The sequence below is a fragment of the Caloenas nicobarica genome, chromosome Z, assembly GCF_036013445.1.
Source record: "Caloenas nicobarica isolate bCalNic1 chromosome Z, bCalNic1.hap1, whole genome shotgun sequence".
In the NCBI taxonomy this organism is placed as follows: Eukaryota; Metazoa; Chordata; class Aves; order Columbiformes; family Columbidae; genus Caloenas; species Caloenas nicobarica.
In genome coordinates, this window is record NC_088284.1 from 53,806,518 (window position 1) to 53,827,271 (window position 20,754).

The 20,754-nt window shown below is 43.5% G+C and overlaps 1 protein-coding gene across 5 annotated transcripts in view; it reads left to right on the top strand.

Moving 5' to 3' along the window:
* GOLM1 (golgi membrane protein 1) overlaps window positions 1-20,754 on the top strand; it is a 43,640-nt gene that overhangs the window by 9,568 nt on the left and 13,318 nt on the right. For 4 of the 5 annotated variants that reach the window (XM_065657734.1, XM_065657733.1, XM_065657737.1 and 1 more), the window contains 4 exons: window positions 256-428; window positions 2,583-2,762; window positions 17,966-18,020; window positions 19,031-19,133. In XM_065657734.1, the coding sequence (XP_065513806.1) occupies window positions 300-428; window positions 2,583-2,762; window positions 17,966-18,020; window positions 19,031-19,133 (467 nt within the window). In that variant the 5' untranslated portion in view covers window positions 256-299. Of the gene's footprint in view, window positions 1-255; window positions 429-1,633; window positions 1,777-2,582; window positions 2,763-17,965; window positions 18,021-19,030; window positions 19,134-20,754 lie in introns of those variants that run through there. The other variant, XM_065657736.1, reaches the window with a different exon arrangement.

The window sequence follows — 20,754 nt, forward strand, 5'->3', positions numbered from 1 at the left end:
CTGTTTATTGCAGATTTTCATTATATCGTTAGGAATATTTAAGACTTCCCTGTCAAGTCCATGTGAACCGTTATGTACAAGCTAGTAGTGTGAGATGGCTTTTCTTTGTCCTTCAGATGGAAATATCTAGACAGTGTGCCTTCCTTGTAGTCCTTTCATCTGAGAGGTGTTGCATTATTGCAATAAAAGTTTTGTTGTATATATAAAATAGCCATAGCAGAGGATGCAATATAACGCGTCAATTTTAATTTGCAGGTTTCCACACTGTTGTGGTTCTCTGGGCTTGTTTTTTTCTTGAAATGGTAGGGCTCGGAAACAGCTGCAGAGGGATGAAGTCTCCACCTCTCCTCGTGGCCGCACTCATTGCGTGCATCATTGTTTTGGGTTTTAATTACTGGGTCGCAAGTTCTCGCAGCATGGATCTGCAGGTAATTTTCCTTTTGCTCTGCATGTCGTCTTGTACTCGTGTGGTTAATAAACATAGTCCACAAGGAGGACGCTTCCCCTGCACATGGTGGGCCAGGAGCTTCAGCTTCTTGTAGGAATTCTGACAAGTATTACCGTTGTTGCTTATCAGTAGTGGGAGATGGGGGGAATGAGAGGAATGCCTGTTTGTGGGTGAGAGGGATCCAAAACTTGAAGACCTGCATTTCTGACACTTGTCATTTCTGCTTACCCAAAGCATTCAGCTATCTTGTGCTGTTTCAGTTTACAGGTGTGACAAATGCTATCCTCTGTTTTTCTTCCCGACTGTACACTAAGACTGGCACTCCATTTGTAATCTGAATGGGCATCTGCAATTTGCTCATCTCCCTAATTTTTTTCTTACAATGACCCATAAGAATGTGTGCATACTTTCCCACCAACTACAAAGAAATTTAGCTTGTTCAGAAACCATGTCTAAAAATCTGAATTTGTGTTTCTTAGAAACCTCTCCTAAAGTGGGCACACAACTTACATGGAATAATTACCTTGTCTGCCAGTTTTGTGACAGTTACTGTGTTTTTCTGTGACTGTTGAACTTGGGCTTTAATCCTTTCTGGAGTGTGCTTTCTGAAGTTGAGTACGTGAATAAAGTTTCTGGTTTGTGACCATGTATGCAGAATGGTTCTTTTTTTTTTTTTTTTCTTTTTTTCCTTCTTGTTTTTAACACACAAACCTAAAGTCTAACAACCTGGTTATTCAACATGGCTGATGAGAGCTCCTCCCCAGTTTTTGAGCTGAATTTGTGTCCTCTTTGTAACTGAACTGAATCTTGGCACCGAATTGACAGCTGTAGGAAGTGACCTCTGCTTTCACCTCAGTGGGCACTATTCAAACAGGACACGTGCCTCTGGCTGTGCACTTAGGGGTATGTCTCAGCTTTTCCTTGGTGGAGGGTGTGATGCCCCATCTTCTGGGGCTCTCATCATCCTGTGCTTTCCCTTTAGTCAGTGGCCTCAGGATGGAGGCTACCAGCAGGTAGTAGCTATGTCAGTACTGCTGGAGCTTTGCTGTCAGGCCATTCGTTTGTTGGCAATACTTTGCAGCTATTATGACTGGAGTGGAGTAAGTACTTTCCTTTGCTCTTCCAGATAAACTGCAAATCATTTTACTTCCCCTCTCCTCTCCATTCTTTCGCTTTCTGTGGCAGAGAAGCAGAGTAGGTGGGCAGTAATATGCAGAGTACTGCGGTGTAAGAAGATTTGGTCCCTTTTCTTGGAGTCTTGGAAGATGGACAGTTTTTGTTATATCTACATTGTGATCCACTGGGAATCCCTGGGTCTTTCTACCTGGGTAAATTCTGTTGACACTCCCTCTCACCCCTCACATCCCATGTGTCTTTGTACTCTTCCTTGCTGCTGAAGAAAGGTTTTTAACCTAAAGTGTTTAGAAACAATGTCCTGCAAAACTAAATCAGTACTTAAAAAGAAAAAAAAACCAAGGTGATACAGCATTGGGCTTCATTCCTTACCTTATGTCTCTGTGTTTATATGTGGAGTATGTGATGGTGTTGAATTTTGTTCTGATTGCCACTGGTCTTTAAGCAATCAAGAAGAATGATGCATTTCAGCTTATATGTGTCTTTGTGTAACAGCCATATATCAGTTGTTTATGTAAAAGGTGGACAGTGTTGTCCTCCCTCTAAGCTTTCCCAGGTCTTCCAGGGAAACTTGTTGATTTGAGAGATGAGTTTTCCCTGAGTTAGTTTGGGATCAACAGTGGGAAGTGAAGTGACTTCAGAGTTGTCTGGATTAAATTAAAAAATTTATTTGACGTTGTCCTTCAGAAAGATTGCAGACTGCAATTTTTTTTTTTTTTTTGGGTGGGTGTCTTTTTTTTTAAGCTGATGTATTGAGGCAGCTTTGCATTTCTCGTTTTTAACTGAAATTTTGATAGTCTCTAGAGAATATGCTGTACTGTTAATTTATGTAGAACTGTGTGTGTGTCTGTGTGTGTGGCAGGTGTCCCCAACTGACACAATACTTTGATGATGTTAGCATTGCTAGTTCTGTGAAATTCGTTATTCCTTGAATGTATTGGAGAAGAGCCCGACTAGGGGGGAGCCATTCTGTTGCTTTGGCTAATTTGCTCTTCCACAGGGTCGGATCATGGATCTGGAAGTCAAAGTCCAGAGGGCAGCAGCGGAGAGGGGTGCTGTGGAGCTGAAAAAGAATGAATTCCAAGGGGAGCTAGAGAAGCAGCGACAGCAGATTGACAAAATCCAGTCCTTGCACAGCTTTCAGATTGAAAACGTCAAGAGAGCACATCAGGAAGAGAAGGTAGGTCCTTATCTAGCTGTGGTTTTCTGTAAGACTCTGGTTTACCAATTCAGTATCTGCAACAGATTAAGGTTGCTCTAATGTTCCAACTGATGGGCATACAGTCAGTGTTGGTGTTGCAAAACATTTAATTTATGTATCATAGTATAGTAGTTAGAAAATGGACGTTGAATGCACATTATAGAATTCATTTTATAATATGTGAAATATTAAAAGCTGCAAGTAACAGTGCTTCTGAATAAAACCTTTACCCCCTCTGTAAATCATTGTGATCAACCTTGGGCCTCTGCCTTTCTTTCCTGTATACTGATGTTTTAAAACTTAACGAAAAGAAGCAGCTGCACCAACAGATGTATTTGTATTCACAAATATATTTGTATTTACTTGCAGGCATAAATGGTTGATGTTTATTTCTAAATGCATTACAAATTTTGTGCCACCTTGGCCTTTGGCCTCCAAAATGCAGTAGCACTGGCAGACATCAGAAGGTTCGAGTAGCCTTTTGTGGTGGTGCTCTTGGCAGTGCAGCATTGCCAGAGGGGTCAAAGTCCTTTGTGAAGAGTATGAACGTACCTACTTAAATGACGGGGTGTACAATCACTGCTGTGTAGTATCTTGCAAACTGTTTTGTTGTGTGTTTTCCTCATGTTGCTGATGCTGCCTCAGGTGTGGCTGTTAGTCATTAATATCACTTTCCTCACTGTTGCCTGAAGTGTTTAGCTGAGAGTATTTATTCTGGGTTTATTGGTAGAGTCTCTTGACTGAAGTTTATAGACCAGCTTTCCAGGATTATTCTTTTCAGCAGACTGAACAGACGCAACTGGTGATGGTAACAGGTGCTCTTCAGGTAGAAGGTTAACCATTAGGTGATGGCTCTGTGCTCAAAACTTGCAGTGCATGAAGAAAATATCACCAGAGTAATCTTCGAAGGACTGAGAGGAAGAAAAAAACCCAATAAAAATGGAAGGTGGAATTGTTTCATTAATATGCACATTAGCGCCATATATTTTTGATTTATTTTGAAATCATTTTTATCCAAGGTCTTCAAAGAAATAATAAACCAATTCTTTTTACCTCTTTGGAGACAAATACGTTTCTTTGATGATTTCTGTCTTCTCTTTGTTTTTTAATCTTTGTGTATACTTTAAAAAAGGTGAGGTATAGTTAGTTAGTTAATTTATTTATTTTAAATGTATGTATTTATTTAAAAGATACCCCAGGATAGTCAGACAGCATTTGTCACTTCTGCCTCCTAATAGTGGCTGTTGCTACTGAGTAGTGCTGTGGGAGTTGAGTTTATTGTTCTCTGGGAAGGTACTCCAGTTTTCATGTTGGTGAAACCCTTCGTTCTGTTTTGGAATCTTTTTGCATTCCAATTCCGTCCTGCAAGGAGTGAAAGCACATGCATGAATTAAAAAAATAATAAAATTTTAAAAAGGTAAGAAAAAGGGAAGCAGAACCAAGTATTTGCTTAATTTACTCTACAGTCTTTTTTACAAGAGAAATTCATTTTATGCTTTCTTTTCATAAGTAGACTTGCTGGTAGCCAGAGGTATTAAAAGTCACTGGAAGTAGAAGTTCTGGCCATGGAGTTTACAGTGCAGGCTCGCCAGATGGGTGGACATTGAGAGCTGGTGACAGGAGCTCACTCAGGAGTTTTGAGGAAGCTCGGTGGATGAAATGTTGCTTCTGCCAAGCATGTTGTGCAACCTTGCTTCTTCAAATTACTGTGGTATCAGGGAAAGGTAGCTGGTACCACACAATCCACCTTTTTTGTAGTGGTGGTATTTTTGAGTCTAGAGGACATGTAGGAGCTGTCATCCATTAAATCTAGCATCTATGCCAGGAATAGTGGTAAGAAGTACTCTACAAAACCAGAAATGCTGTTGGACATGAGGCTGAATGTTGTAGTCTGGGGAGGAGTCAAAGCGGCTTCTGGAAAAGAAAATCCTGCTTCTGAAGTCTCTTGTAGTTTCCTTCTGAAAGAGTCAGTGACAAGCATGAGGGAGACTAAAGAATGCATTCACACTTGGAACTGCGAAAGTCTGTGCACGCATGGATTGCAGAGAAATTATGCAGCTATATGGTAAGACAGTATTATCACAGGAGAGAATGATAAGGCAGAAGTTACAAGGTAGCTTAGAAATGAACTGGATTAGTTGTTGTAGTGTGGGGAGGTCACTGATGGAGTTTTGGGGTGCTGGGAAAGGGATGCAAAGGAGAACAAGGAGGATACCCAAAGCTGTGCGCTAGTTTACAAGGTGAGCCAGCTGAGGAAAGCCATCGTAGGCAGCTCCAGGATCTCAAATGTTGCTGGAAAGTGGTTATGACTGGGAAAGACAAGGCACGCTTGTTCTCCATCCACTGATGGGCTTCAAATGCGGTCAGCAAGTTGTAGTTCAGGCTGGGAAGAAGAAGTGCTCTCCATGCAGTAGATGGTGAAGCTGCATGTGTGCGTGACATCCATAGTGCCCAGTTGCAATGGGTCTGTGTGGGTTAAAAAGCAACTGGATAACCTTGGATGAACATCTGCCCCAGCACTCAATAAAAAGGTGTTTGATCTGGCTCCAAGCATTCCTCAGCCAGATGTAGCTGCTGCTTGGAAAGTACTGTAGTTTGTGGTTGCCTTGGTGTTTGTTTGGCATCCAGTGTTAGAGACAGCATGCTGGGCAGGGTGGATTTTGGGGCCCATCTAGTACAGCTGTTCCTTCCTCGTAAGTGCTTTTCCCTCCATCACCCTAAAACACTGTTGTTCAGTGACAGAATACTCTATGAAGCTTGCTGTTGAAACCGAGGAGCTGAAGTTGTAGGAATCATTAAAGTGGTCCAATGGGCTCATCTTCTGTCTTCTGCTTTCTGTGACTGGAAAAGAGCAATGTTTCAGGAGCCTGAAGTGGCAGGATGGGTGTGTATGTGCTTGTGCACCTCTTTGTGGCAAATTCAAAGTTTGCTCTTGTTGCGACACGTTAGCTAGTACCCTGCATAGATATTTGTTTTCCAGGTCAGTGATTTAAGATTAGAGTGTTGTTTTACTGCGAAGCTGTGTATTTGTCAAAAGATGCCATCCACCAAGCTGGCATGGATCCATCCACTCTGATTTAGGAATGTCCCTTGTATGACAGCAGGGAAGAGAAGGAAAACTTAGTTCTCCTCACTAAGAAACTTGAAGAAGCTGCCCCGGATCAGAGGTTATTCTACAGAGGGGTATGGAATATAAGAAAAGACTGTTTGAGTGCTTTTTTTTGTGTGTCTATATCTGTATCCATGTATAAGTATGTTGTATATTCACAAGTGCATACATATTTGTATACACATGCAGGCACACATATGTCCTTGTTTTTTCGGCTCTATGGATTGCAGTGGAATTCGGGATTCTGGAGAGGCAAGCAATGTATTCACCCTTTCTGGCTATGGGAAACTTGGTCCTTGAACTGAACTTTATTTACCCCATGGGGATTAGCAGCAAGTATTTACCTAGTCCAGGAAGGATGAATGCAGATCCAAATCGCAGGTCTCTCAACTTGCTTTTAAAGTAATGCAAACTGTTTAAGTAAATAGACAGATCTTTGAGTGATAAGCAGGATTTTCTTGTTCTTAAACAGAAATGAAAATCCTTTCAGCTGATGCGTAGGAGTGAATGATCTGTCTCAAAACCTCCACTTTTTCATGGAGAAATTACGATTTTTCTGTTTATTGAAGACATTCGTATGGGAACAAACTTTCACAATCTGGACTTCTGACCTAAAGCAACTCTCAAGTAACGTTTGAGACCCATCTTAATTGCAGTTCCTCTCTACTCGCTGTGTTTTATTCCTCTGCTGGTAAAATACAGCATAATTATGCCACTGATTAGGCTTCGTACCAAACTAATAAACCAACAAGGATACTTGCCACATTGAGGTCAATATTGGTGGCAGTGTGGTAAACACTTTGAGTTAAATTTGCCTTCTTTTCTAGCAGTCCTGCCTCTATGCTACTTGGTGGACGAGGGCATAGAGGTAAGAGGTAGTCAGAGCCTGAAGTATGCTACGGGCTCACCATCCACTGAGGCAATGTAATCCTGGGAAATTGCTGTTATAATTATTCTCTTAGGTCTGAGTATGCATAAAACACTTCTGTCACCAGGCTGCTTTTAAAAAGCCTGCTTGAATTTTTAAGGATTAATGTAGATTTAGCAAATGGCTTCTGGAAATCTATACAGAAATAGACTGCAGAGATCAAGAGAGCTTACGTGAACTCTTAGCAACAACAGATAAGGAAGCAGGAGTGCAAAAGGGCTGTTTGTAATCCGTGAGCAATTTTCTAAAGAACAATATTCTATATGGTTGTTATTCAGGACTCGTAGCTTCTGGGATGTATACAGCCACAACAGTCTCTCTGAAGAGTGTAACAGGAGAACAATAAGTGTAATCTCTCTTATTTTTAACTGCTAGAACATGCTTTTGCAGTTTGTCATTTTGTTTGGATTTATGTGATTCTTCCCCACCCCACATGTTGTTTTACTGAGAAGAGGGGCCAAGCTTTGTACGTTATATGTGAAGCACGTCATTGTGCTGTTGCTCAGTGTCTTTTAACACTGGCCACAGCTGCTCTCGGTTCCCCTCCTGCTGGGAAAATTTCAATTCCCAGCACAGCCTTCTGAGACAAAATACCTATCGGTATGCAGAGAGTCGGCTCCGCTCAAAAGGAACGACAGTGGGGGAGTGCAGGGAGAGAGAGGAAAACCTGCTGTGAAAAGGAAAAGGTGCCTATGTGTGGTTTGTTTTCGTTTTTTTAAACTAAACTAGTTTTGAAAAGGCTTTAAGGAAGAGCAAGCACTGCCTTGTGCCCCGATCTACTTGCCATACCATGACTTAAATAAGCAAGAGAAATCACCCTGCATACTCATAACTGGGATGGCAGAGGTCTAGAAGACTACCTCTGTTTAAAATATATTTTTACATGGTGGAGAAAGAAAATGGATGGGCTGGGACTAGCTGAACTGTAGACACCCTAGCAGTAGAAATTTAGAGTATGTGGAGCTTGAGGGGTAACTGCTGGAATGTTTCTACTTCTTCATAGCAAAATGAATGGACAAAAAGGAAAGCAGAAGGTATAGTACATATATCTGTACAGGTTCTGTATTGAGATTCTCACATCATAGGGTTCTGTTTTGTTTACACTGCCTACTTTTTGGGCTTTAATGAAATATAACAACGTCCTGCAAGTCCTGTAGCTGCACATGGCTTGTTTTCTCCAGTCCCTGCACCAGTAAAAGTAATTTCTTACTTGCATGTTTCAACTGCCTCTCTCTTCTACTGAGAGTGTAAAGAAATTCCTAACAATTCTGATGGTTTCTCCGGTTTTGAGGGCTGAACTGTGCCATGTCGTGGTGCATGTGTCCTTTATCACAAAAAAGGAGTGTGTTGATTGCTTTTAGCAGAGGATGTGAAACAAGATTGAGTCCTTGATCTTCACTAGGATCACTCTTTGGTAATAGAGCTGTGGTGTGTTTTTGTTTGTGGTGGTTTTTTGTTTGTGATTTTTTAAGTTATTATTTTTAATTTATTTGTTTGGGGGTTTTTTCTTGAGGATGGGGAAAACTTTAATTCTGACTGGAATTCAGTTCAGTTGAAAACAGATTTAAATGAACAATGTCTCCTCCATTTTGGGCTTGAAATTTGTTTTAGACTTGATTCAATTGGCGCTCCTCCACTGGAGTATGTATGACTGTGAAGCAACCTAAAAGAGAAATATTTTCACAGGGATCTTATTTATGAACTTTTTTCCCCGCTTACTAGTACCTAATTAGCCATTAATCTCATGTCATAGAATAAAGAAGCTTTTTGTGACTAGTATAAATAATTTCTTTACTCCTGAAGATCGTTTCAAAGTGGTGAAGAAGAAGAGTAAAAAGAGGGAAAATAATTGATGCTGTGTGTTACTAGAAAGGTGTGTGCAGGGATGTACGTTTGCAAAAATAGAGAAAGGGATGGGAATTTCCAGCTATAATTAAGAAATGAACAACAAATAATCAAGGAAGTTGATGAGGCCTTCTATGGGCAGCTGAGAGGGCCTCACAGTCACAGGCTCTGGTTGTTATGGGGGATTTTAACTTCCCTGATGTTTGCTGGAAGGACTACTCAGTCAGCCAGCCTCAGTCTAGGAGGTTCCTCCAGTGTATTGAACACAACTTTCTGATGCAAATGGTGGAGGAGCCGACTGGGAGAGGTGCGCTGCTGGATCTCATCCTCACTAACAAGGAGAGTCTGGTTGAAGCAGTAAAGGTGGAGGGCTGCCTTGGTTGCAGTGACCATGAGATGGTGGCGTTCAGGATCTCGTGTGGCGGGAGCAGAATACCGAGCAGAATTGCAACCCTGGACTTCAGCAGGGCCAACTTTGGCCTTTTCAAACAATTGCTGGGGGAAATCCCGTGGGCAAGGCTGCTTGAAGGTAAAGGGGCCCAGGATAGCTGGTTAACATTCAGGGACTGCTTCTACCAAGCTCAAGATCAGAGCATCCCGACATGTAGGAAGTCAAGGAAGGGAGCCAGGAGACCTGTGTGGTTAAACAGGGAACTGCTGGGCAAACTCAAGTTGAAGAGGAGGGTTTACAGATCATGGAAGGAGGGGCTGGCCACTTGGGAAGAATGTAAGTCTGTTGTTAGAGGATGTAGGGAGGCAACTAGGAAAGCTAAGGCCTCCTTAGAGTTAAACCTGGCGAGAGGGGTCAAGGACAACAGGAAGAGCTTCTTCAAATACATGGCAGATAAAACTAACACCAGAGGCAATGTAGGCCCACTGATGAATGAGGTGGGTGCCCTGGTGACAGAAGATACAGAGGAGGCAAAGTTACTGAATGCCTTCTTTGTCTACTCTGCCGGAGGCTGTCCTGAGGTGCCCCGTACCCCTGAAGCCCCAGAGGAAGGCAGGGCAATGGAGGAGTTTGCCTCAGTTGATGAGGACTGGGTTAGGGAGCAGTTAAGCAATCTGGACATCCATAAATCCATGGGTCCAGATGGGATGCACCCGCGGGTGCTGAGGGAGCTGGCTGAAGTCATTGCTGGACCACTCTCCATCATCTTTGCCAAGTCTTGGGAAATGGGAGAGGTGCCTGAGGACTGGAGGAAAGCAAATGTCACTCCGGTCTTCAAAAAGGGCAAGAAGGAGGACCCGGGCAACTGTAGATGGGTCAGCCTCACCTCCATCCCTGGGAAAGTGATGGAACACCTTATCCTTGGTGCCATCTTAAGGCATATCAAGGGTAAGAAGGTCATCAGAGGCAGTCAACATGACTTCACCAAGGGGAAGTCGTGCTTGACCAACCTCATAGCCTTTTATGAAGACGTAACAAAGTGGATTGACGATGGCAGAGCAGTGGATGTGGTCTACCTTGACTTCAGTAGAGCATTTGACACCGTCTCCCACAGCATCCTCACGGCTAAACTGAGGAAGTGTGGACTGGATGATCAGGTAGTGAGCTGGACCGCAAACTGGCTGAAGGGAAGAAGCCAGAGAGTCGTGGTCAATGGGGCAGAGTCTGTTTGGAGGCCTGTATCTAGTGGAGTGCCTCAGGGGTCAGTTCTGGGACCAGTATTATTCAATGTATTTATCAACAATTTGGATGAGGGAATTGAGTGTACTGTCAGCAAGTTTGCTGATGACACCAAGCTGGGAGGAGTGGCTGGCACGCCAGAAGGCTGTGCTGCCATCCAGCGAGACCTGGACAGGCTGGAGAGTTGGGCAGGGAAAAATGTAATGAAATATAACAAGGGAAAATGTAGAGTCTTACATCTGGGCAGGAACAACCCCAGGTTCCAGTACAGGTTGGGTAATGACCTATTAGAGAGCAGTGTAGGGGAAAGGGAGCTGGGGGTCCTGGTGGACAGCAGGATGACCATGAGCCAGCACTGTGCCCTTGTGGCCAAGAAGGCCAATGGCATCCTGGGGTGTATCAGAAGTGGGGTGGTTAGTAGGTTGAGAGAGGTTCTCCTTCCCCTCTACTCTGCCCTGGTGAGACCTCATCTGGAATATTGTGTCCAGGTCTGGGCCCCTCAGTTCAAGAAGGACGGGGAACCGCTGGAGAGAGTCCAGTGCAGGGCTACGAACATGCTGAAGGGAGTGGAGCATCTCCCTTATGAGGAAAGGCTGAGGGAGCTGGGTCTCTTTAGCTTGGAGAAGAGGAGACTGAGGGGTGACCTCATCAATGTTTGTAAATATTTAAAGGGTGAGTGTCATGAGGATGGAGCCAGGCTCTTCTCGGTGACAACCAATGATAGGACAAGGGGCAATGGGTACAAACTGGAACACAGGAGGTTCCACTTAAATTTGAGAAGAAACTTCTTCTCAGTGAGGGTGACAGAACACTGGAACAGGCTGCCCAGGGAGGTTGTGGATTCTCCTTCTCTGGAGACATTCAAAACCCACCTGGACGCCTTCCTGTGTAACCTCACCTAGGTGTTCCTGCTCTGGCAGGAGGATTGGACTAGATGATCTTTCGAGGTCCCTTCCAATCCCTAACATTCTGTGATTCTGTGAAAATATGGCTTGTGGTGGGGAGTAATAGGGGCATGCAAGGCAGAACGACTCCTTCTTTTTGTGGTAAGGACTTAGATCAGTTTGAGTTAATCCTGAAACAGATGCCCTTCTTCCCCCTGGTTGATTATAAATGCTTGTTTCTGCTAGTTTCTTCATGTATAAATGTTACATTCCCAGCTTGCTTTGTTCCCGGTTGGTTTGGTTCTGAGCACCTGATTTACTGATGTATAGAAACTGTGGCTCATCTGTTTCTCCTTGTGAGAGCTATTATTTGTGAATGCAAAGCTCCTTTTTTTCTTAGATTTTAGTCCTGAAACCCGTGTTTACTCTCATCAAGTTCTTTGCTGTTTTATTCGTTTTCCCTGTTGCAATATCTCATTATGCTTTTGTATACACTATTCAAAGTCAATGTTAGAAAGCACATATGTCAGTTCAGTGTGCTTGGGTTAGCTTGATTTATGATGCTAGAAAATGCTGAAGGTTTTATTATAGTAATGCCTCCAATGAATATGTTTATGGAGACTACTGTGTAAGGCATTAATTGAATCAATGTGCTCAAAACATTTGCCTTGAAATAATTTATCTCAAAGTTTCCTCACAGGTATTTCTGTATTATGCTTTGTTTGGTTGTTCTTTGTAGCAACAACTTTAACTTTTGTGTTTCTTAAGTGGAGTATGACTTGTGTATCTGTGGTGAATAAAAAAAAAAATCTCTCTCAACTGTCACTGAAAAATTTGCTGTCAAGCTGTAGCAAGATTTTTCCATCACTGCTGGTGGCAGCGTTGCTTTTGATTTTTTGGTTTCTGAAGACCTGCTGTCCACAGCATTGACTCCAATCAGGAGACTGACTTTTTCTCAGTGGTAGTTAAAAGGACTTCTGTGGAAGACATATCATGTTTGCAAATATAATGAGCTGGTTCTATGTTACAGAGTTACTCTGTCACAGAAGATCAGATTTTGATATAATGATATAGTGAGTTTCCAAAAGCTGGATTCTCACTCCTTGGGATCATAGGTATTGTTTTGTAGACTGAATGAGATTTAAAATGTGAGTTTCTTCCTAGAACTGAGTTTTAGCATGTATTTGCTCAGGGCTCCCCAGCAGTTTCTTTCTTGACCTGCATAAAACCACAAAAGAAAATAATGTCCACGTAATTCACAGCCATGAGGTGAAGATTAGTTAATGCTTGGATGACAGAAGGAGGAACAGAAAACCTGACATGATTGATGTGGTCAGATTGGAAGCTGGCAGTTGGAGCTCTGTCCTGTAAATTATTAAACAGTATTTCCTGCACAATGTAAACAGCTAAGTAGGTTTTCATGAGTTCTTTTCCTGGACTCTTACGCACAGATTCAGGAGGTAGGTGTGACATTTGCAAAAGGAAGTTTTATATGCAATCCAGAAAGACCCAGGCATGCTTTTTTTTTTTTTTTTTTCCCTGTTGTGATTTAAGGAGCCTTTCTCACATGACAAATAACTTTATTCACTTCAGCTAATCACAGTTACTATTGTCCTAATGTACAAAACATTTAACACTTGTCTGCTTTACTGTCAAATAAGTGGTCCTGGTATTTGTGTGTTTCATTTTAAGGAAAATATAATCACACCACAACAAACTGTAGGAACATAAAATTGCTGTGTCATACTGATTTTTCTAGTCCATTGAGAGTTTCTGGTAATGGCTAATGCTGGAAACTCTGGAGCTGATAATCACAGAACAACCTGGTTACATTGCTCATGCATTAGCAAAACTTGGCATTTCCATCAAAACATTAACTTCCTTTCTCTGATAAACCAGTGAAAACAAATCTGGAGCCTTTTTTTTTCACCTGTCCTATGAGAAGGGAGACAGAGAAGTATTAAACAATCCTAAGTATATGTTGTTACTCATGTTGTTATTATTGTTTTTTCCTTTTTAAGAAAGGAACAAGGCCTTTGCTATTGAGATTTCACAGTGGTGTTCATGACCCAGCTGTATGTAAAGAATGGTGTAGGAATATTTATTTTATTGGATTGAAAACAGCTGCCTCTTCATTGATGTAGGAACAACCACCTCTTTGGGCAGGGACTCTTTAAAGGGTCAAAAAAAGACAAATCTACCCCTCTGCTATGTGCTGTCTCACTCAGATTGACTGAACACTTTGCTTTTCCTAATCAACCAGCACTTATTATTGTAGTCTTTGTGCAAAAAGGCACTGACAGCGTTATCAGTGTTTCAGGGTCACTTGGGCAGCCAGAATGGATGCAGTGCTTTGCATTAAAGTGATGTGGATGTAGGTACACATCAGTGCTTGAGCAGAAATGTGTGGAAACTGGCGACTTGATGTACCCTGATGGAGGACCCTTGCAAAACGCTGTGCTTTCCTGGGAGAAGGGACTGAGAGGGACGGAGGGCCCGATATGCAGAGCTGACCCTCAGCATCGGGAAGTTTGTAGCCTACCTGGAGCTTGGATCAGGGACATCGCCAGGGCGCTCCCCAAACTGGTGCGCCCAACGGACTATTACCCCCTACTGATCTTCCAGACAGATGGGGAGGAAGCTGCATCCCGTAGTCTGAGGGGAATGAAGAAAGACTTCAAGGCCTTGGGATGAATGGTGAAAGAGTCTGGGGCTCAAGTTATCTTCTCTTCCCTCCTTCCATTTTTGGATGATGATGTGGGATGGAATTGAAAAATTGAGTCCGTAAATGATTGGCTTCGGGACTGGTGCTACAGGCAGGGCTTTGGGTTCTTTGATAACGGCTGGTTTTATAAGACACCAGTCCGGTCAGTGATATGTGGGAAAGGTTTATCCCACAGGGGTAAAAAGGTGCTGGGACAGGAATTAGCAGGGCTCATTTGGAGGGCTTTAAACTAGATTCAAAGGGGGATGGGGTTGTAGCTGGGCTTGCATCAGTGGGGCAGCATGCTGGAATCCATAAAGACCGGGAGGCCCCCCACACCCCTAGGGTGAAATCGGTGTACTCGGCTCGCTCCCTGAAGTGCCTGTACACCAATGCGCGCAGCATGGGGAATGAGCAGGAGGAGTTAGAAACCTGCGTTCGGTCAGGAGATTATGATCTGGTGGCATTAACAGAGACATGGTGGGACAGCTCACATGACTGGAATGTGGTCATGGATGGCTATGTCCTTTTCAGGAAAGACAGGCCAGCCAGGCGAGGTGGTGGAGTTGCTCTTTACGTGAGAGAGCAACTGCAATGTATAGAGTACTGTCCAGGTGCGGTTGAGGAGCGAGTTGAGAGTCTGTGGGTGAGAATTAAGGGGCAGGCTGGCAGGGGTGACACTGTGGAGGGAGTCTATTACAGGCCAGCAGATCAGAGTGAGGATGTTGATGAGGCCTTCTACGGGCAGCTGAGAGCGGCCTCACAGTCACAGGCTCTGGTTGTTATGGGGGATTTTAACTTCCCTGATGTTTGCTGGAAGGACTACTCAGCCAGCCAGCCTCAGCCTAGGAGGTTCCTCCAGTGCATTGATGATAACTTTCTGATGCAAATGGTGGAGGAGCCGACGAGAAGAGGTGCACTGCTGGGTCTCATCCTCACTAACAAGGAGGGTCTGGTTGAAGCAGTAAAGGTGGGGGGCTGCCTTGGTTGCAGCGACCATGAGATGGTGGAGTTCAGGATCTCGTGTGGCGGGAGCAGAATACCGAGCAGAATTGCAACCCTGGACTTCAGCAGGGCCGACTTTGGCCTTTTCAAACAATTGCTGGGGGAAATCCCGTGGGCAAGGCTGCTTGAAGGTAAAGGGGCCCAAGATAGTTGGTTAACATTCACGGACTGCTTCTACCAAGCTCAAGATCAGTGCATCCCAACGCGCAGGTAGTCAAGGAGGGGAGCCAGGAGACCTGCGTGGTTAAACAGGGAACTGCTGGGCAAACTCAAGTGGAAGAGGAGAGTTTACAGATCATGGAAGGAGGGGCTGGCCACTTGGGAAGAATATAAGTGTTGTCAGAGGATGTAGGGAGGCAACTAGGAAAGCTAAGGCCTCCTTAGAGTTAAACCTGGCGAGAGGGGTCAAGGACAACAGGAAGAGCTTCTTCAAATACATGGCAGATAAAACTAACAGCAGAGGCAATGTAGGCCCACTGATGAACGGGGTGGGTGCCCTGGTGACAGAAATACAGAGAAGGCAGAATTACTGAATGCCTTCTTTGTCTCTGTCTACTCTGCTGGAGGCTGTCCTGAGGAGCCCTGTACCCCTGAGGCCCCAGAGGAAGGCAGGGCAATGGAGGAGTTTGCCTCAGTTGATGAGGACTGGGTTAGGGAGCAGTTAAGCAATCTGGACATCCGTAAATCCATGGGTCCAGATGGGATGCACCCGCGGGTGCTGAGGGAGCTGGCTGAAGTCATTGCTGGACCGCTCTCCATCATCTTTGCCAAGTCTTGGGAAACGGGAGAGGTGCCTGAGGACTGGAGGAAAGCAAATGTCACTCCGGTCTTCAAAAAGGGCAAGAAGGAGGACCCGGGCAACTGTAGATGGGTCAGCCTCACCTCCATCCCTGGGAAAGTGATGGAACACCTTATCCTTGGTGCCATCTTAAGGCATATCAAGGGTAAGAGGGTCATCAGAGGCAGTCAACATGGCTTCACCAAGGGGAAGTCGTGTTTGACCAACCTCATAGCCTTTTATGAAGACGTAACAAGGTGGATTGACGATGGCAGAGCGGTGGATGAGGTCTACCTTGACTTCAGTAGAGCATTTGACACCGTCTCCCACAGCATCCTCACGGCTAAACTGAGGAAGTGTGGACTGGATGATTGGGTAGTGAGGTGGACTGCAAACTGGCTGAAGGAGAGAAGCCAGAGAGTCGTGGTCAATGGGGCAGAGTCTGTTTGGAGGCCTGTATCTAGTGGAGTGCCTCAGGGGTCAGTTCTGGGACCAGTATTATTCAATGTATTCATCAACAATTTGGATGAGGGAATTGAGTGCACTGTCAGCAAGTTTGCTGATGACACCAAGCTGGGAGGAGTGGCTGACACGCCAGAAGGCTGTGCTGCCATCCAGCGAGATCTGGACAGGCTGGAGAGTTGGGCGGGGAAAAATTTAATGAAATATAACAAGGGAAAATGTAGAGTCTTACATCTGGGCAGGAACAACCCCAGGTTCCAGTACAGGTTGGGGAATGACCTGTTAGAGAGCAGTGTAGGGGAAAGGGAGCTGGGGTCCTGGTGGACAGCAGGATGACCATGAGCCAGCACTGTGCCCTTGTGGCCAAGAAGGCAAATGGCATCCTGGGGTATATTAGAAGGGGGGTGGTTAGTAGGTTGAGAGAGGTTCTCCTTCCCCTCTACTCTGCCCTGGTGAGACCTCATCTGGAATATTGTGTCCAGGTCTGGGCCTCTCAGTTCAAGAAGGACGGGGAACTGCTGGAGAGAGTCCAGTGCAGGGCCACGAAGATGCTGAAGGGAGTGGAGCATCTCCCTTATGAGGAAAGGCTGAGGGAGCTGGGTCTCTTTAGCTTGGAGAAGAGGAGACTGAGGGGTGACCTCATTCATGTTTATAAATATATAAAGGGTGGGTGTCACGAGGATGGAGCCAGGCTCTTCTCGGTGACAACCAACAGTAAGACAAGGGGTAATGGGTTCAAGCTGGAACACAAGAGGTTCCACTTAAATTTGAGAAGAAACTTCTTCTCAGTGAGGGTGACAGAACACTGGAACAGGCTGCCCAAGGAGGTTGTGGATTCTCCTTCTCTGGAGACATTCAAAACCTGCCTGGTTGCCTTCCTGTGTAACCTCACCTAAGTGTTCCTGCTCTGGCAGTGGGATTGGACTAGATGATCTTTCGAGGTCCCTTCCAATCCCTAACATTCTGTGATTCTGTGTAATTCTGTGAGAAGGATGACGAGGAGATTGGCAGTGACATGTAAGAAATGTGCTCTTAAGGCTGGACTGGATTGTGTCTGAAGGGTCAGTGGATCTCATCTTTTTGTAGTCTAAAGAAGACTCTTCTGCACCAGACTTTGTAGATGTTAAATATGGATATGTGTTATCCTGATATGTGTCTCTCAGGAATTAGTTTAATTGAGGCATAGTCCTGTCAGTATTCAGGTTTTTTGGGTCACGTGTATATATGTGTCAGTAGAGCAGGACTGATGAAAGAACAGACGAAATGTAAGTTGACTGCCTCTTCAGAATGAGAGAGCGAGAAGTGAGGGAATGGAAGAAGGTCACTCCAGCACTTTCTTATCACAGTGTGGGAGAGGATAGTGAGGAAAGTGGTGGAATGCAAGGGCTTCACGGTGCTTTTGTAGAGTTCCTTTATGATCTGTGATTAATGCTTTCATAGCTCATCCTTGCATGCCTGCATGCAGGTGTATTGGTTCCCTGGTGAGAGGGTAGTTGATAGAGAGCTGTGCTATGGTGTTTTCTTCCTTCAAGGGATAAATACAGTAAATCTAACTGTGACTGGAATTGTGAGATTAAAGCAGAATAAAGCAGTGCGCAGCACTATTTTCCTGTCCTCTTTCCCCCCAGTTTAATGGGAAATCTGGGTTAAAACAAGTGTTAGTCGTTTGTAATAGTAAATCTCTGGAGCAGCTAAAAGTTTTTGTGTTTGGCTGTAACCCAGTACTTCATAAAGAAAAGATCTTCTTACAAGTGCTTTGGTTGGTGTTGTTTGTAGTGTTAATGGTGGCACAAATCCTTTACAATTGAAACATTATTTTCTGTTTTGATTCTTCCAGGCAGTTCTGATGAGTAACATCACAGGAAACGAACGATTGATCCAGGATCTACGAGGTATTTCATGATACCCCTCTGCAGCTCTCGTTTTTTTTCTTTTTTAAACCACCTATTTTTAACACTTGCATTTTTCTGTTGTCTCTGAAAATGCGGTGTTCAAGTCATGGGGGTGGCACAGGAGCTGTGGCAACTTAGATCCTGCATCTGCATAGTTCCAGTTCAGTGAAGTGCCAGACTAATCCGCCTCAGCACTAGAAGGATTTGTCCATGTAGTGCTTGATGTAGGACTCCTGACCCTTATGATGTCAAATAATACAGGATAAAACTAGCTTCTATGTGTATTGTTAATATATTTATTCTTCATTCTACCTTTGCAGCATATTCTTGCATTCGTCCCTGATGTGTTTGAGTTGTACATTTAGCACTGGGGGAATTCACCAAATCCTATATTAAATAGGAAAACTTAGTCTAATTTGTTTCTAGTCATGTTGGTGCTTCAAAATTGTTGTCAGCAATTTACTTCTTAGGAAGTACGGGGACCAGATCCTACGTTCTATAAACAGGTAAATATGTTGTGGTGCGTTCTTCTGGTGCCCCCACACAGAGCTTTTGATCAGGAAGAAAATTAAATCATAGATACCTCTGTTTTTGAGGGAAGCATTTTAAGCTTGTCTTTAGATGGCTAATAAACATGAATACTATCTCATATTATGTTCTGATTAATATTTCACAGACCTAAAGATTTCCTGAGCTGAAACTTAGCAGAGCGAGGGCTTGCAAACAAGTTAGAATATTCCTTATGAAGAAAAGGAGGTCAAAAATCTATGTTATGCTGTTTTTGTTAATATGTTAGGCTGAAAGCCCATTTTTACCCAATCCTGTGCATCTTTCATGAATAAATACAACGATTATCTATGCATTTGTATACCAAATGTAGTGAGTGTGACAGATGGAGTTAGCGTTAGCGTGCTTACTATTGATTTGGTTTTTGATACTTCTGTTGTAATATGTGTAGGTATTGATGTGTGTGTCTATTTTAATGGATATTTTAATCCTGTTTTGGTCAGAACAATTGAAAAAGTTACAGAAAGAATGTGGGAAGCTGCAGACAGATGTTTACTGGTTTCAGGAGAACCAGACTAACCTTCAGAAGAAGTTCTCTTATGACCTGTAAGTATGTTCTTTCTGAAAGATGGCTTCCAGAGTTGTAGGTGACTTGCTTATAACCTGGAGTGTTCTTACGATAGCTGTAGTGCTGTTAGAAAATACACATTTTTAAGGAGAAAATAACACCTGACACACATTCTGAAATTGCTCACAGTTGATCTTGGAGAAGAGCATAGATCTTGCAACACATGGCATCTCAGTATCCACAGATTTCTCCCATACCTCTTAATATTCCTATCACTGCAGGAGGGAAAAGGTAGCAGTATTCTCGTTTAAGAGTTGGGGGGAAAATTGAAACACACCGAGGCTAAACTCTGGAGAAGTTTAAAAACTAAGACACGGGAATTACCAGTGAGAAGCTGTACCTCATTGAGCTGCTGGAGGTCCCAGAAAATTTCTTATACAGTTATGGTCAGAGCCATGTGTTCTGCATTACGGTTCATACCTAGTTATGTTTCTTGTTGATATTTCCCACTGAATTATAAGGCATGGATAACTGAACAGAAATGCTTATCAGTATCCTTACACTAAATACATGCTTCTGTTATTTCTAGGAATTTCTCCTGGGTTCTTTCAGTTCAGTAATGTTCTCGTTCCCTCTACCTGTCTTCACGTCATCTTGTGTCTTCCCTCTGGAGTGTGAATGTAGAAAACCAACAGAATTTGCTGTTTGCATATTCTCATAATAATTTTCCATCAAGAATATAATTGCTCTAGTGATAAGTATTTGTCCAGGAGCCACTGTTTAGCCAGACTTTGTAGGAACGATAACTAAAATCTCAATGTGGCAGTCAAAGAACATGAATTCTGCAGGCCAAACTTGAGATAATTCTTTCTTGTTCTTTTCCCTGCTTAAGAATTAAGGATAAGTATTAGAGCTTTTGGGATACTTACAGGTTACCAGTTGGTTGTGTACTCTTTTTTTTTAGGGCATTATTACTCATTTAGTAATGATGACCCAGTTGGATTGTGTTGGTGGAGTTCTAATAATTTAGGACTTCTAAGAGGAAAGCAGAAGGAAGTTGGAGACTTAAGTTTGTACCAACCTTTTATTAAGCTGTGTTGCACTTACGTGTCCGTTAAGGTACTTTTTCCCTCTGTGTTTGTTGTGTACCACAGTCGTTAAGCACCATCTCTTTGCTGTTTAGTTAACGACAGAGCTGGGACTCCTAGATTCCTGTTGATAATTCTTTGCTAGTTAGAATATGTGTTTGCCAGCATCTTCTTTGTAAGGCTGAGATCAGCAAGAACAAGTGGATCTGTAGTTGTATGCATACAGTCATGCTCTACATGAGAGTTGCATCCTAGGAGCACTGTATTGATACGTATGTGCAAGGAAGTAACAGAAGGAAAACGCAGCAAGTCTGGTTTCTGAAAACTCAGGTTTATTGCCCATGTCTGGTGAAATATTTTCAAGTACAGCTCTGTTGAGGAAATTGCTGACAGAGCATCCCTGCTTGTGGGAGTGTACTGTAAAGAATCCTTCTTTGTTTAACAGAGGGTTGGATTTGGAGGGTGCAGCTCCAGGGTCAAGGCTGGCTCAAGGTGAAGAGCTAACAAGTTACGTTGATGAAGATGGGTTTGCTTGTGTCAGGGTAGGTGTAGAGACAGGCATGACTTATAC